At 41.5% G+C, this 15,287-nt stretch overlaps 1 protein-coding gene and 1 long non-coding RNA gene across 2 annotated transcripts in view; both read left to right on the top strand.

Moving 5' to 3' along the window:
* The window catches only part of LOC130867712 (uncharacterized), a 145,931-nt gene that overhangs the window by 28,975 nt on the left and 101,669 nt on the right, over nucleotides 1–15,287 (top strand). The gene's annotated exons all lie outside the window — the stretch shown is intronic.
* Nucleotides 13,609–15,273, top strand: LOC130867711 (E3 ubiquitin-protein ligase RLIM-like). Its single transcript, XM_057759835.1, has one exon. The coding sequence runs from the start codon at nucleotides 13,609–13,611 to the stop codon at nucleotides 15,271–15,273; it is 1,665 nt and encodes a 554-aa protein (XP_057615818.1).

The raw sequence follows: 15,287 nt of genomic DNA, 5'->3' as shown, positions 1-15,287 counted from the left end.
AGGATTAAGTCAGGGAGCCTGAAGACACCCTGCTACAGCCCTCGAGTGGGAGATAGCTGTAGGCACTATTACAGAGAACGGGAAAGCAGATATGGACATGCTGATCCTTTCAGGTTGGCATCTGATTAGGGTGCTAAGGGGAATGGTGGTTTCTAGCCCAGTCCTCCATGTAAGTGTAAGGAACTCTTACTGTCACCTGAGGTCGGCAGGAACTTAGACTTCTAGAGGTACCTTTCTGCCGTGCATTTCACTAAGAGTAGGATGAAAACAGAAACTCAGGCACATTGGAGCGCTTGATTTCCACAGCCCCCTTCCTCCCACTGAGCGTTAACTGTGGGGTGACTCATGAAAACACAGAGCCTGAGCCTCCTGCTCAGATCTCAGTCCTCTCTTTGCTCCCCTTCCCCACTCTTCAAAGTGTTCAGGGGCCTCTCATCAATTTGGTAAGTAGGCAGAGCCCAAAACATAAACTCTGGAGAAGGTAGAACATGGTAGCACCTGCATAGCTATAGGCTTGGAAAGCAGTGTGTGTGTAGTAGATGCTGTTGCTATACAAACAAGAGACGCTCCCAAAGAAGATGGACATTTTGAAGGCCTGACCCTTGGCTAGTCCAAGATCAGCAGTTTCATAAATGGTAGACAAGGCAAGAGAACTTTATTTAAACACACCACTCTTTGCTCCTAGCAGACTCCAGTGTTGGGAGACCCAGAAAGAAATCACACACTGATATAGGTGGGTCTTCTATCTATCTGTTGCTTTCATTGGTTAATTAATAAAGGAACCTGCTTCGCCAGATAGGTCAGAACATAGGTAGGCGGGGAAGACAGAACAGAATGCTAGGAGGAATAAGGCAGTGAGACAGACGCTATAGCTCTCCTCTCCAAGAAGGACGCAGGTTAAGATCCTTCCTGGTAAGCCACCACCTCGTGGTGCTACACTCAGTAATAGAAATGGGTTAATCAAGATGTGAGAATTAGCCAGTAAGAGGCAAGATAATTGTAGTTACTCTCTACATTATTTAGACTCCTTGAAATAGAATGCTTAGCAAAACTTTTGTTATATGTTTCTTGCTTAATATTGTTTGTTGTTTGTAATTTTATATTTGGTATCTGTTCCTACTGTATATAGTTATATTGGGTTTAGTTCGATCTTCTTTAGAGAAAGGGGGAGATGATGGGGAACTTCAGCCAATCACATGCTGCTTAGTGTGTCCCCTGGGGCCAGAGATAGCCAATAAAAGCATCCATGTGCTCTAGCTCGCTCTCTTTGTGTTCCTGCTCTCCTGAATCGCCGGAACCCTGGTTTTGTAAGTTTCCTTTCTTCTGTTTATTAAAGCTGAATATTATTTTAAGTTGGTTTGGTTAATTACAACTTCCGATCGGCCTCGCCCATCAACATACAAATGTGATTTAAAAATTAGTTGATCAGAGGAATTAGTATGGTGTGTTGAGATTTCCTATGCCAGACTTAGTCCATCGCTTCTGATTTCAGGTCCCTGCAGCTCCTCAGGGTATAGACAGAATGCAGTCAGATTATCTGAGAGTAATAAGACAAATGGCATCTTAACCTAGTTCCCAGTAGAGTCCTTGTTCCCCCTTGGAACCTCATAAGCACAGACTTCACTGTCTACGTTTCTATTGGCATTTTGGTCTTCCCATGTCCCACCCATTAAGCTTTACGTACAGTGTTCGAGGACTTCTCTAGCCAACAACTCGGAACTCTTCTACATTCCTCCCGTGATCTCATTCCTAAGGCCTATGGACTGCAAGGTCACATTTATATCAATAATGATTCCCACCCTGGTACCAAGGTTCTGGACTTATTTCATTTCTCATTTTCCTGACAAAATACCAGACCCAAGTACCTTCAGAAGACAAGGGCACATTTTGTGCAGGCTTTGGAGCGAATACAGACCGTCATATTGGGATAGCATGGTAGTGACAGTGGCTCCAGCTCTTGTGGAAGGCTGTTGTGACAGCTCTTTACACTGTGACAGTGGCAACGAGGCAGAGAAAGATGATGCTCTGCTCAGTTTGCTTTTTCCTTTTGTCCTCTTTGCTCACTCTGGGAGCCCAGCCCATTGACTGGTGCTGCGGACATTCCACGGGTGTATTCCCTGAGAGCAGTCTCTCTAGAAATGTGCTACTCAACTGGCCCAAATTCACTTATGGTGGCAATAAAGATCAACCACAGAAACATAATGAAGACCATGTAAGTCAACGTTCTCACCAGCATTGTACTAAATGGGAGGAAACTGAAAGCATTTCATTTCGAATAAGAAGGTGAAAAGTCCACTTTCTTCACTCTTATTCAATTCAGTGCTGAAATCTTAGTCAAAGTGTAAGACAAAAGATAGAAGCCAAAAGAAAACACAAGTAGTCAAATTGCCTCTCAGATTCTGTACTTGAGAGATCCAAAGGAGTCTTAGATCTCATAAGCATTTTCAGCAGAGTAGCAGAATACCAAATAAACCTATAGAATTAGATGTTTCTCTATATAAATACTGAGCTTACTGAGAGAGAAATAAAACAATTCCTTTAGCAATTGCAAAAACAAAATCACCTAGGCAATTGAACTAGTGAGATAGCCCACTGATAAGAGATCATGCTACTCTTCCAGAGAACTAAAGTTTGGGAAGCCCACAACTTCCTCTAAATCCAGCTCCCTGAGATCCAGTGCTATCTTCTGGCCATTGAGAGCACCCGTATACACACAGCTATACACAAAGATACATAATTATATATAATTAAAAGACAAAATTAGTCAAAAATTAACTGTCTAGGAATAAAACTAACTTTTAAGCTAAATATCTGTTAAAGGCAGCTGCAATTATAATGAAGCTGGGCAGTGGTGGCGCACGCTTTTAATCCCAGCACTCAGGAGGCAGAGGCAGGCAGATCTCTGTGAGTTCGAGGCCAGCCTGGTCTACAGGGCAAGATCCAGAACAGACTCCAAAGCTACACATAGAAACCCTGCCTTGAAAAACCAAAAAGAAGACATGTGCAATTAAAATTTTATTATATTTTCCACTTTTTTCTTTGTGTGTGTATACACATTCACTTGCCACTGTGGGTGTGTGGAGGTCTGAGGACCACTTCTATCAAATAGCTCCCAGGAACTGAATGGAGCTTTTCAGACTTAGTAGCATATGCCATTACCTGCTAAGCCATCTCTCTAGCCCTACAATTAAAAATGTAAAACGACAATTAGCAATTGTTGTAGGAGGGGGAGGGGAGAGTGTGAGTGCGGGAGTGGGGGGAGGGGAGGAAGTGGACATTTTAAATGGTATTATTTATAAAGCAATGAAACAAACAAACCAACAAAACAGTCAATATGTTAAACATCGGGCCTGGAGAGATGGCTTGGCAGCTAAGAGCCCTGGCTGCTCTTCCAGAGGGCCTGGCTTCAATTCCCAGCACCCACATGGCAGCTCACGTTTCCAGTTCCAGAGGATCTGACACCTTCACACCAAAGCAGATAAAATAAATTTTCATAAATAATAAAAGATTTAAAACACCAAAGAAATAATTTGAAGAATGACTTTCTGATATGAATTTTAAAAATTAATATTGTGAAAATCGTGATCTTACCAGAAGCAATTGACAGATTCAGTGCAATCCCAATCAAAATTATAATGTTATTCTTCACAGAATTGCTAAAGAACTTCCAAAATTCACACAGAGACACAAAACATCACACGTGACCAAAGCTATCCTAAGCATGGCAATGCCTGATTTTGTTACACTACAGAACCATAGAGACAAAAACAGCATGCTACCAGCACCAAAACAGAGACAAAGACAAAGGAATAGAAAAGAGACTCAGAGTAAATCCACACAGATGCAGGTTTGCATGTATGTCTGAGACAGGATCCCTTGCAGCTCAGGATGGTCTTGCCTTGAACTACTGATCCTCCTGCCACTATCTCCCAAGTCCTGGAACTGCAGATGATCATCTGAGCTAATTTTTGACAAAGGCGCCAAAAGCTCACACCACAGAAAGCACCACTTTTTCACCAAATGGTGCTGAGAAAACTGTATGTTCTCCTGAAGAAGAATCAATCTAAGTCACTATCTCTCACCTAATTGTACAGAAGTCGATTAGGTCTGCAACAGCAACCTTAATGGAAGGCTTTCAATTTTGAAACTGCTGGCCTGAAATGGGGAGAACATGTCATGTGAGGCGAGGCATGGAAAGGACATTCTGACAAGAGCTCCAAGTGCTCAGGAGGTAGAACTGACAGATTAGGTTTTCTAAAACTGTAGAGCTGCACAGCAAAGTGAATAGGCAGCAGAGTGGAGATGCCACATACAGAAGGAAGGGATTTTTGCTAGCTCTATACCTGACACTGAAATAAAATACTCAAATATCAGTATCCAAATTATCCAATCCATACATTGACCAATGAACTAAACAAAAAATTCTTAGAAGAAGAAAGGCAAATATGGCTGATAAAGGTAGGGAAAATGTTCAACATCCTTAGACAGCAGCAGGTCTGCAAGGTAAAACTACATTCAGATTCCATCTCACTGCAGTCGATATGGCCACCCAAAACAAAGCAGCGACATCACATGCTGGCAATAATGTGAGAAAATGAAACCTGGTGGAGATGTCAATCCAGCCACCAAGGAAAATCACAGTGCAGGTTCCTCAAAGCACTGACAATAGAACTGTCACATGATGTAGCTGCAGGACTGCTGGGAATAGCTGCAAGGGAATCTGAGCCAGTCTGTTACAGAGAGACAACAGAGCCCCTGTTTCTTTTGTGGCACTATTCACAATGGCCAACTTATGGCATCGTCCTAGGTGTTCATCAACAGATTAATGGATAAAGGAAATTTGATCTCTCTCTCTCTCTCTCTCTCTCTCTCTCTCTCTCTCTCTCTCTCTCTCACACACACACACACACACACACACACACACACACACACACATGGAACTGAAAACTGTGCCTCCAAGGGGAGGGCACTGGCAGAAACTTGAGACTGTGTCTCACTTACACTATCTAGGCTGGCCTCAAACTTGTGACCTAGGGCTTATCCTTCCCAGAACTCTAGGACTGTAGGCTGGCAATAGTGATGCTCTCTGAGCCTTTTACATCTATTGCTTTCTTGTACTACTTCATGTGCTAACGAATGCTCTAGTTTTCCTTGTATGTAAAATCAGACTTCCTGTGGTTTAATCTAAACCCACCTTATAAACCTCAAAGCAATTCTTTTTTCTTTCTTTCTTTTACCATTCATTGTTCACTGGCCTAAAGAGGCTCTTCATGGTTGTAAGGCTTTCTAAGGTTCCTTGGCACTGCCTTTCTGATTGAAGAGCCACTAATCACTATAATCACACTTCCTTTATGCCACAGGACAGTCCTCCTCCTCCAGTACCCAAAATCTCTATTTATAACCTTTTCTAGTTTTGTTTCCCTACCCCTTCCCGACCTGTTAGGCAAATTTCTGAAAGGGCAGTGACCCAAACCTTCCTTGGTGGATAGCTAGCGGGGTCATTGCTTGACCTTGTGCTCTGGGGGTTCCCACTCAACCAGCAGAGATCTGAGACCAGGTGGTTGGTGGGCTGGATGAATGGAGAGACCCGGCAGGACAAAGAACATAGAGGCTTTGGCAGTTTAAGTTAAAAACAGATCAATGTGAATTTTAATTTAGGCTGGCTGCTTGGATACAGCAAATTCCTCTCCCTTTAACTCTTTGCTATTCTGCTTCATGGTATTCATTCATAAGATTGCCTCACCTTTAGCTCATAAGATTCTTTTCTGTGTTTAGTTGCCATGTTCAACCAAAATCAACATTTTGTGTGGGGATGGTAAGGGGAGAAGGATGGAAAGCCCATGGTTTCCTGAGGGTGGTATGCTGATGAAGAGATGTCCTGACATAGATGCTTGGATAAAGAGAAGGGACATGTTCCTGGCATCTGTTTTATAGGGAAAATAAAGGTCCTTTAACCACATTTGTGTCAAATAACCTCATAAGGCACTGATTATGTGCCTTTTGGTATAGATGATACTATCTGGAAAGACCTATTCTGAAAAAAAATGAGCTGAGCTAGCAAGGTGTCCTAATTCCACTATGCTTCTGGGGATAATTTCCTAACTGTTGCAAACCACAGACTGTGTTAAGGGTGGCCTAAGGGATAACTTTGCAACATGACTCATGGTTGAATTCACTAAAACTTGTCTGTATTGGGCTGAGAGGTGAGTGAGGGTGTATCTGAGAGTGGATAATGTAAGGGGGAACCTGAAGCTCTTTCACACATACACATGAAGCAAAACTCCAGGACACGTGTGAGTCCCTCATCCTTAGAACAAGCACACACATGTGAACATACACACACATACAGAGAGAGACAGACAGACAGAGAGACAGAGACAGAGAGAGACAGGGAGATGGAGAGAGAGAAAGAGGAAGAGAGAACAAAAAATGGTGTGAGTGTGTTCCAGATGCCAGCAGCAGCATCCCATCAACAGGTCTTATGACTCATGATTTCCCCTGAACCTTTGGGTCTGAGTTTACATTTAAGTGGATTTCTCAGGACTAAAGTAAAGGCATTTTCCCTTCCTGAAACTTGAGCTTTGTAAAATAAATACAACTCCTCCACATTAGACACGAAGGGAATCCTGACCCGGTGACATTTATCCAACATCCACCTCTCTTGAATTGTGGGATTGCACAATATGCTTATGAAAGCAAAGAGCATGTCCCAAGAATGAACTCATGACAGAACCTTCTGCAGAGGTCACTTGAACTTTCCCCTACTTTCCCAAAGTGGTTCTGGTTCTGACAAAAAATACTATAACATGGTACTACGAGGTGCCCACATGACACTGATGAATGTTTTACCCAGAATTCCTGAATGCCTGCTTTCAATAAGTTCTTTCTGACAACTGAGTAAATGTGAATTCAAATATTCAGTTTATACATCCTAATGGAATGTTTCCAGGGACTTTGGTAAGTACACATGAATGCTGGACTTATGTTTTAAAATGACAGCATGCACTTAGTATTTAAAATACAATGACCCGAGGAATACTTTACTGTTCTTGCATTTGATAAGTAAAAGACCCAGGGTTATTGAAGCCATAGATTAAAACACTCTCCTATGTCTGCATTTGGAAAGCCTGGGCTTTTCCTTCTAAAAATAGTTCCTTTAGTTATTGTGCCTCTCTACCAGATGAACCAGACATAGGACTACTTCTTTTATCAGGCCAGGGTATGTGTTATTGAATGTTTTCTGAGTCACATGCTGAGGAGAAAGTTCAGATGGATTTTCTACATGGACAGTAGAAACTATCCTATTTATTCTGACCAACTCATGAAAAAAACAAAACAAAATTAAAACAACCAAAATAAAAACAAGTAGAGAAACAGAGACTGTTGTAGGGGGTTTCTGTCCCGCCCAGTCCTGTAATAATCACACAGAAAGCACATTATTTGTAATACTGTTTGGCCAATAGCTTAAGTGTATTTCTGGCTAACTCATATCTTAAATTAGCCCATCTCCATTAATCTGTGTACAGCCACGAGGCTGTGGCTTACCTGGCAAAGTTTCAGCATCTGCCTCCCGCAGGGCTACATGGCTTTTCACTGACTCTGGCTTCTTTCTCCCAGCATTCAGTTTAGTTTTTCCTGCCTAGCTAAGTTCTGCCTTGCTATAGGCCAAAGCACTTTTCTTTATTCTTTAATATAATCACAGCATGCAGAGGGGAATCCCACAAGAGACCAGGAAAATATGTGAGAGTAAAGGCTTGTAGTAGAGGTCTAGCATATTGTGAATGGGATCCAGGAATTCAACCCCAGTACTGCATGGAAAAGAAAATAAAATAGAAAAATAAAATAAAATCTATAAATAAAAGATGAGAAAAAAATATCCTTGCAGCAATCAACCACTGAATCCAGTACTCCAATGATGCTGAAGAAATTTCCAGAATGCTGAAGGTATCATATCCAAGTCCCATTCCCCAAGTTCACCTGTGGAAAACATAACTCAAAAACAATAGATTCTGAAAGACTGGTTATCTTTCCTCTGTCAAAGCTGACAGTATTGCATTCCAGTTTTCTATGCAGTTCCTTAAACACTTGATTTTGAAAGCCAGAGCCTGGCCGAATGTCAATCTCCTATGGACAAATGTAGTAATAGCCATGAGAGCTAGGGTAGAGGAGACTGAAGCTGTTACCATAAGAGAAACAAAACTGTTCACTGTATCTAGAATGCAAACATCTGGTAGGTACCTGGAAATCAATGTCTCTGGCTTGCCCAAGGTTGGATTGTTTGCTCAGGTTTCCAAGGGTGAATGTGGTGCTCATTCTAAGAAAGCTTAGAGCAAAATCATATGGTACAGTAAGCAGGGCCTTCTCATCAGTATAGTAATAGGACTGTGTCTAGAAAATGTTCCAAAGGTATTAGTGATCTGTTAGACTCAGGAGACACAGATTGATTTTAGATAGGCTCCCTCTAGGCAGGCCAGGGTAGCCTGGAATTCACTATGGAGTCCAAACTGCCCTTGAAGCTCAGTTATCCTGCCTCAACCTCATGAGTGTTGTGATTACACACTATGTCTATCTACCACATAGGATTGAGAAGACCTTACTTATGACTGCTTGATGATTTACCATGTGATTTAGTCTGCCCTAGGTAGACTATATGTAGGTGTGGCTTAATATCCCCCACAGTGTCCATGTTGCTAACACCAGGGAACGGTAAAGTGAGAGCTCTTTTCTACCTTCTTCTGATGTTGTGTTTAGGAAACAGAAGTGGGAGACACAGAGACAGAGAACCAGCACTGGGCAAACAGGAACTGCTATTGGACATAAGGGACACAAGAATGTTACTGTTTCTGAGGCTGCTGTTGGTAGAAGTGTGCAACAAGTGTGGGCATGTGACTGTATACCAAAGAGCATACACAATATCAGTAAAACATAAAGACCCTACAAAAGTAAGACCTGAACAACCAAATATGCATGAACCAGAAGAAAATGATCTGAAAAATAACCTCAAGAGGATGTTTGAAATTCTTGAAAATGAAATGAGAAATTCCCATAAAGAAATGGAGGAAAAAACAAAAACAAGCAAAAATGTGGAAGATATCAACAAATCACTTAAAGAAAACCAAGAAAAAGCAATCAAACATATAAAAGAAACTATCCAGGACTTGAAAACTGAAATAGAAACAATAAAGAAAACACAAGTCAAAGGATTTATAGAAACAGAAATAATGAGAAAAAGATCAGGAACCACAAATGCAAGCATGAACAGTAGAATACAAGAGATGGAAGAAAGAATGTCAAGCGCTGAAGATACAATAGAGGAAAGAGACTCATCAGTTAAGGAAAACATTAAATCTAACAAAAGCTTAATCCCAAATATCAATGAAATATGGAACACCATAAAAAGGCCAAATCTTAGAATAATAGGTATGAAAGAAAAAGGAGTTAAACTCAAAGGCACAGAAAATTTATTTAAGAAAATCATAGAAGAAAACTTTCCCTACCTAAAGAAAGATATGCCTATGAAGATACAAGAAGCTTACAGAACATCAAATAGACTGGATCCAAAAGAAATTACACTTACCACATAATAATAAAAAACTAAACTTACAGAGTAAAGAAAGATTATTAAGAGCTGTAAGGAAAAAGTCCAAGTAACATACAAAAGTAGACCTATAAGAATTATATCTGACGTCTCATTAGAGACAATGAAAGCCAGAAAGTCATGGTCAAACATTATGCAGACATTAAGAGACCACAGATGCAAGCCCAGACTACTATACCCAGCAAAACCGTCAATCACCATAGAAGGACAAAACAACATATTCCATGAGAGATCTAGATTTCACCAATACCTAGCCACAAACCCAGCCCTACAAAAGATTCTAAAAGGAAAACCCCAACCCAAGGAAAGCTGGCTACACCAACAGAAACACAGACAATTGATGATCTCATTATAGCAAATCCTGAAAAAGAAAAAAAAATGCACAAATTAACATTGTCAACAATGAAAACTAAATTAACAGGAGATAGCAACCACTGGTAATTAATGTCCCTTTTTTTCTTTCTTTTATTAATTAATTAATTAATTAAATTATTAAAGATTTCTGCCTCTTCCCTGCCACCACCTCCCATCCCCCCCTCCCCCAATCAAGTCTTCCTCCCTCCTCAGCCCAAAGAGCAAGCAGGTTTCCCTGCCCTATTAATGTCCCTTAATGTAAATGGACTCAACTCATTTATAAGAAGGCAGAGGCGAAGAGATTGGATACAAATCCATCCTTCTTCTGCATATAAGAAATGCATCTTAACCTCTAAGACAGACTCAGAGTCTGGGTTGAGACTCTGAGTCTCAGAGTAAAGGATTGAGAAAAAACATACCAATCAAATGAACCTAAGAAACAAGCGGGTATAGCTCTCCTGATATCTAACAAAATAGACTTCAAGCTAAAATCAATCAGAAGAGACAAAGAAAGTCATTTCATATTAGTCACAGGAAAAATCCATCAAGAGGAAATTTCAATACTGAACATTTATGCCCCAAATATAAGGGCACTCTCATTTGTCAAAGAAACACTTCTAAAGCTTAAATCATATATTAAACCCCACACACTAATAGTGGGAGACTTCAACACTCCCCTCTCAACACTGAACAGGTCTGTAGTGAGGAGGAGCGGGCAGTGTCCCGCCGCCCGCCTAGCTTAACCCCCAAAATAACCACACGGATATTGTATTAATTAAATTGCTGCCTGGCCCACTAGCTCCAGCCTCTTATTGGCTAACTCTCACATCTTGATTAACCCATTTCTATTAATCTGTGTGTTACCACAAGGTCGTGGCTTACTGGCATAAGTCTAACCAATGTCCATCTTGGGCAGAAGAAGCATGGTGTCTCTCTCTGACTCTGCTTTCTTCCTTCCAGAATTCTGTTCTGTCTATTCCACCCAACTAAGGGCTGCCCTATCAAAAGGTCAAGGCAGCTTCTTTATTCAACCAATGAAAACAACACAAATAAGGACAACCTCCTACACCACAGGTCAATCAGACAAAAAATGAACTGAGAAATAAGAGAACTAACAGATCTTATGACTCAAATGGACTTAACAGATATCTGTACATTCTATCCAAACAGAAAAGAATATACCTTCTTCTCAGCAATGCATGGAACCTTCTCAAAAATTGACCAAATACTCAGTAACAAAACAAACATCCACAAATACAAAAAAAAAAAAAAAAACAAGCCGGGCGGTGGTGGCACATGCCTTTAATCCCAGCACTCGGGAGGCAGAGGCAGGCGGATCTCTGTGAGTTCGAGACCAGCCTGGTCTACAAGAGCTAGTTCCAGGACAGGGCTCCAAAACCACAGAGAAATCCTGTCTCGAAAAACCAAAAAAAAAAAAAAAAAAAAAAAAAAAAATGGAATAATCCAATGTACCTTATCAGATCACCTAGGTTTAAAACTAGAAGTCAACAGCAATACTAATTCCAGAAAACCTACAAACACGTGGAAATTAAACAGTGCTCACCCGAATCATCAATGGGTCAAGGAAGACATAAAGGGGGAAATTAAAGACTTCCTAAAATTCAATGAAAATGGCCACACTACATACCCTAATGTTTGGGACACAATAAAAGCAGTGTTAAGAGGAAAGTTCATAGCACTAAATGCCTACATAAAGAAGCTGGAAAAATCTCACACTGGTGAATTAACAGAACATTTGAAAACTTTAGAACACAAAGAAGCAAATGCACCTAAGAGAACTAGACTGAAGGAAATAAAGTGAAAGCTGAAGTCAACAAATACTAACAAAGAAAACAATACAAAGAATCAGTGAGACAAAGAGTTGGTTCTTCAAGAAAATCACCAAAATAGACAAACCTTTATCCAAATTAACAAAAAGGAAGAGAGAGAATATTCAAATTAACAAAATAAGAAATGAAAATAGGGACATAACAACAGAAAGAGAAGTAATACAGAGGATCATCGGGTCATATTTTGAAAACCTGTACTCCACAAAATTGGATATCTTAAAGGAAATGAACAACTTTCTGGATAAATATCACTTACCAAAATTAAATCAAGACCAGAGAAGCAAATTAAACAGATCTATAACTGCTGAAGAAATAGAAATAGTCATCAAAAGGCTACCAACCTAAAAAAGCCCAGGACCAGATGGTTTCAGTTCAGAATTATATAAGACTTTCAAAGAAGAACTAATACCAATACTCCTCAAATTATTCCACACAATAGATACAGAGGGAACATTGCCAAATTCTATTTATGTAGCTACAATTACCCTGCTATCCAAACCACAGAAAGACATTATTAAGAAAGAGAATTACAGACCAAACTCACTCATGAATATTGATGCAAAAATAGTAAATAAAATACTGGCAAATGAATTCCAAGAACACATTAGAACCATCATCTAACATGATCAAGTTGGATTCAGCCCACGGATGCAGGGATGGTTCAACATACTAAAATCTATCAATGGAATCCACCATATAAACAAGGTGAAAAATAAAAACCACATGATCATCTCATCAGATGCCAAAAACAGCATTTGACAAAATACAACATCCCTTCATAATAAAGGTCTTGGAGAGAGCAGGGATACAAGGAACATACCTAAACTTAATTAAGGCAATATACAGCAAGCCAACAGCTAACATCAAACTAAATGGAAAGAAACTCCCAGTGATTCCACTGAAATCAGGAACAAGACAATGTTGTCCACTCTCTCCATATCTATTCAATATAGTTCTTAAGGTCCTATCTAGAGCAATAAGACATCAAGAGGAGATCAAGGGGATACAAATTGGAAAAGAAAAAGTCAAAATCTCATTGTTTGCTGATGACATGATAGTTTGCATAAGTGTTCCCAAAAGTAATACCAAGGAACTTTTGACTCATAAACACTTTCAGCAATATAGCAGGATACATTATTAACTCAAAAAAATTAGTAGCCCTCCTGTACTCAGATGACAAAACGGCTGGGGAAGAAAGGCAATTATGGCTGATAAAGGTAGGGAATATGTTCTACATGCTTAGACAGCGGCCGGTCTACAATGTAAAAGTACATTCAGATTCCATCTCACTAAATTGCCCAGCGTGATGCCAGCCTTGCAAGAAGAGTGGGTTTGTCCTACGAGTAGGACTACCAGTCCCTCTTCCCCAGTCCCACCTGGTACGCTTTGGCTGAATCATCTGCTTTCTAAATAGGACTTCTTGAGTCCTGTGGAGTAGCTGAGAAAGGGGACCTGGAATACATTCAATAGGTAATTTGGGGTGACTTTAAGAAAAGTTATCTTGAGTGGATTTCTGTCACTGCTAGGTAACAATGGGGAAGATAATGGTTGCTGGAGCTACGTCTCAGAATGGGCAGGCGCTGGGCTAGAGGCGGGTCTCTCCCAGGCATTCTGAGGCAGGCTAGAGAGCAGGAGGCAGGCAAGCGGCAGAGCTTAGGCGGCCTCGTGGGCAGGGGAGGCGGCAGAGCCCAGCCAGTCCCCTTCTGGCAGGACCACCGAAGCCTAGTGAAGAAAACTGAAGGTCCGGTTGATTGGATTTCAGTACTATGTCGTAACCGACAGATAATCCTCCACTTGTTCATCAAGATGGAAAACTCCGATTCCAGCGATCAAGGAAATGACCAATCTGCAGCACAGCGCAGAAGGCAAGTGGATCGCTTGGATCGGGAAGAAGCTTTCTATCGATTTGTAAATAATCTGAGCGGAGAAGACTATCGACTTCTGAGAGACAACAATTTGCTAGGCACCCCAGGTCAAAGCACTGAGGAGGAGCTGTTCAGAAGACTACAGCAAATTAAAGAGGGGCCGCCGCCACCGCCGCCGCTGCTGCCGCCACCGCCACAGCAGAGTTCAGAAGAAAATGGAGACTCTGCAGATGACGAGTCCAATGGTGACTCCATAATAGATTGGCTTAGCTCTGTCAGACAGACTGGCGATACAACAAGAAGTGGGCAGAGAGGACATCATTCCGGGAGGGCAGTGAGCCACACTAATCCAAACAGTGGTGATTTCAGATTCAGTTTACAGACAAATGTTAACCGTAATAATGGAAGCCAAACCTCAGAGAATGAAAATGAACCATCTGCTACACGTCTTAGTGTAGAAAACATGGATCGCAGCATCCACAGGCAAATGGAAAATTCAGCATCTGAGACATCATCTGCCAGAACACCTAGGTCAGAACACAGTTCTGCTGAAGCATTAACAGATGTGCCATCCACCAGAGGTCGGAGGAGGGCAAGAAGCCCGAAACCAGAACACCAGCGAAGAACCAGAGCCAGAGCTGAAAGAAGTAGGTCTTCTCTGCACCCAGCAAATGAAATTCCACGAAGATCTCATCATAGCATATCATCTCAGACTTTTGAGCAGCCTTTGGTAAATGAGATCGAGGGAAGTTCTAGAGCCCCTCACCATGGGACTTTGAGACACCAGATAAGTGGACCTGAGTTGCTAGGTCGAGGTCGTTTTGTGGCTTCTGGGTCAAGAAATTCTGCCGCTCAAGGGACAAGCTCTTCAGACACGGATACCAGTGGTGAAGCGGCAGGATCTGGTCAAAGACCTCCAACCAGAGACCTTCAAGTCAGAAGAGTTCTGCTGGCAGAAGACCAGCAGAGAGCTAGCATAGCTAGCAGAACTCGGTCAAGGTCTCAGACCCCAAACAACACGGTCACTTATGAACGTGAACCTGGAGGTTTTAGAGGCACCTTTACACGTGCAACTAGGAGAACCCATGTGAGTACTCACAGGTTTTCCACTCTTACAATCTTCAATACTGGATCAAGGCAAACTACATCTCTTCCGATTCAAACCAGGTTAAGGCAGAGAACAACAGCTTTTGGTGAGCTCCCATGGAGTGGAAGAGGGAGCTCTGGTGGTAACAACTCTGCTTCCGTCCCCAGCTACAACCCTGGCTCCAGTTCCATTGATGAATATTCAGAAAGTATCTCACAGATGTTTGAAGGTGGTGTTGAAGCAACCCGACTTTACCCCTTTAATGACAACCACCTAACTAGAGGACCCACCAATGTACAGCTTAATAACTTGCCAACGAGAAGTTTTGGTGAAAATGATGCACTGAAGACATGTACTATTTGCATTACTGAATATACAGAAGGCGACACACTTCGTGAGCTACCTTGCTCCCATGAGTACCACGTCCACTGCATCAACCGCTGGTTATGGGAGAATAACACCTGTCCCATTTGTCGCAGGGTCGTCTTGTCTTCCTGGAACAGACGAAGGGTTCTGTAATGAGAGCAGAACTC

The sequence above is a fragment of the Chionomys nivalis genome, chromosome X, assembly GCF_950005125.1.
Source record: "Chionomys nivalis chromosome X, mChiNiv1.1, whole genome shotgun sequence".
NCBI lineage: Eukaryota > Metazoa > Chordata > Mammalia > Rodentia > Cricetidae > Chionomys > Chionomys nivalis.
Note: the sequence above shows the minus strand (reverse complement) of the source record. Positions and strands in the feature narration are given on the sequence as shown.

Coding starts and splice junctions, on each gene's coding strand:
- LOC130867711 (XM_057759835.1), top strand. CDS start 13,609: ATGGAAAACTCCGATTCCAGCGATCAAGGAAATGACCAATCTGCAGCA.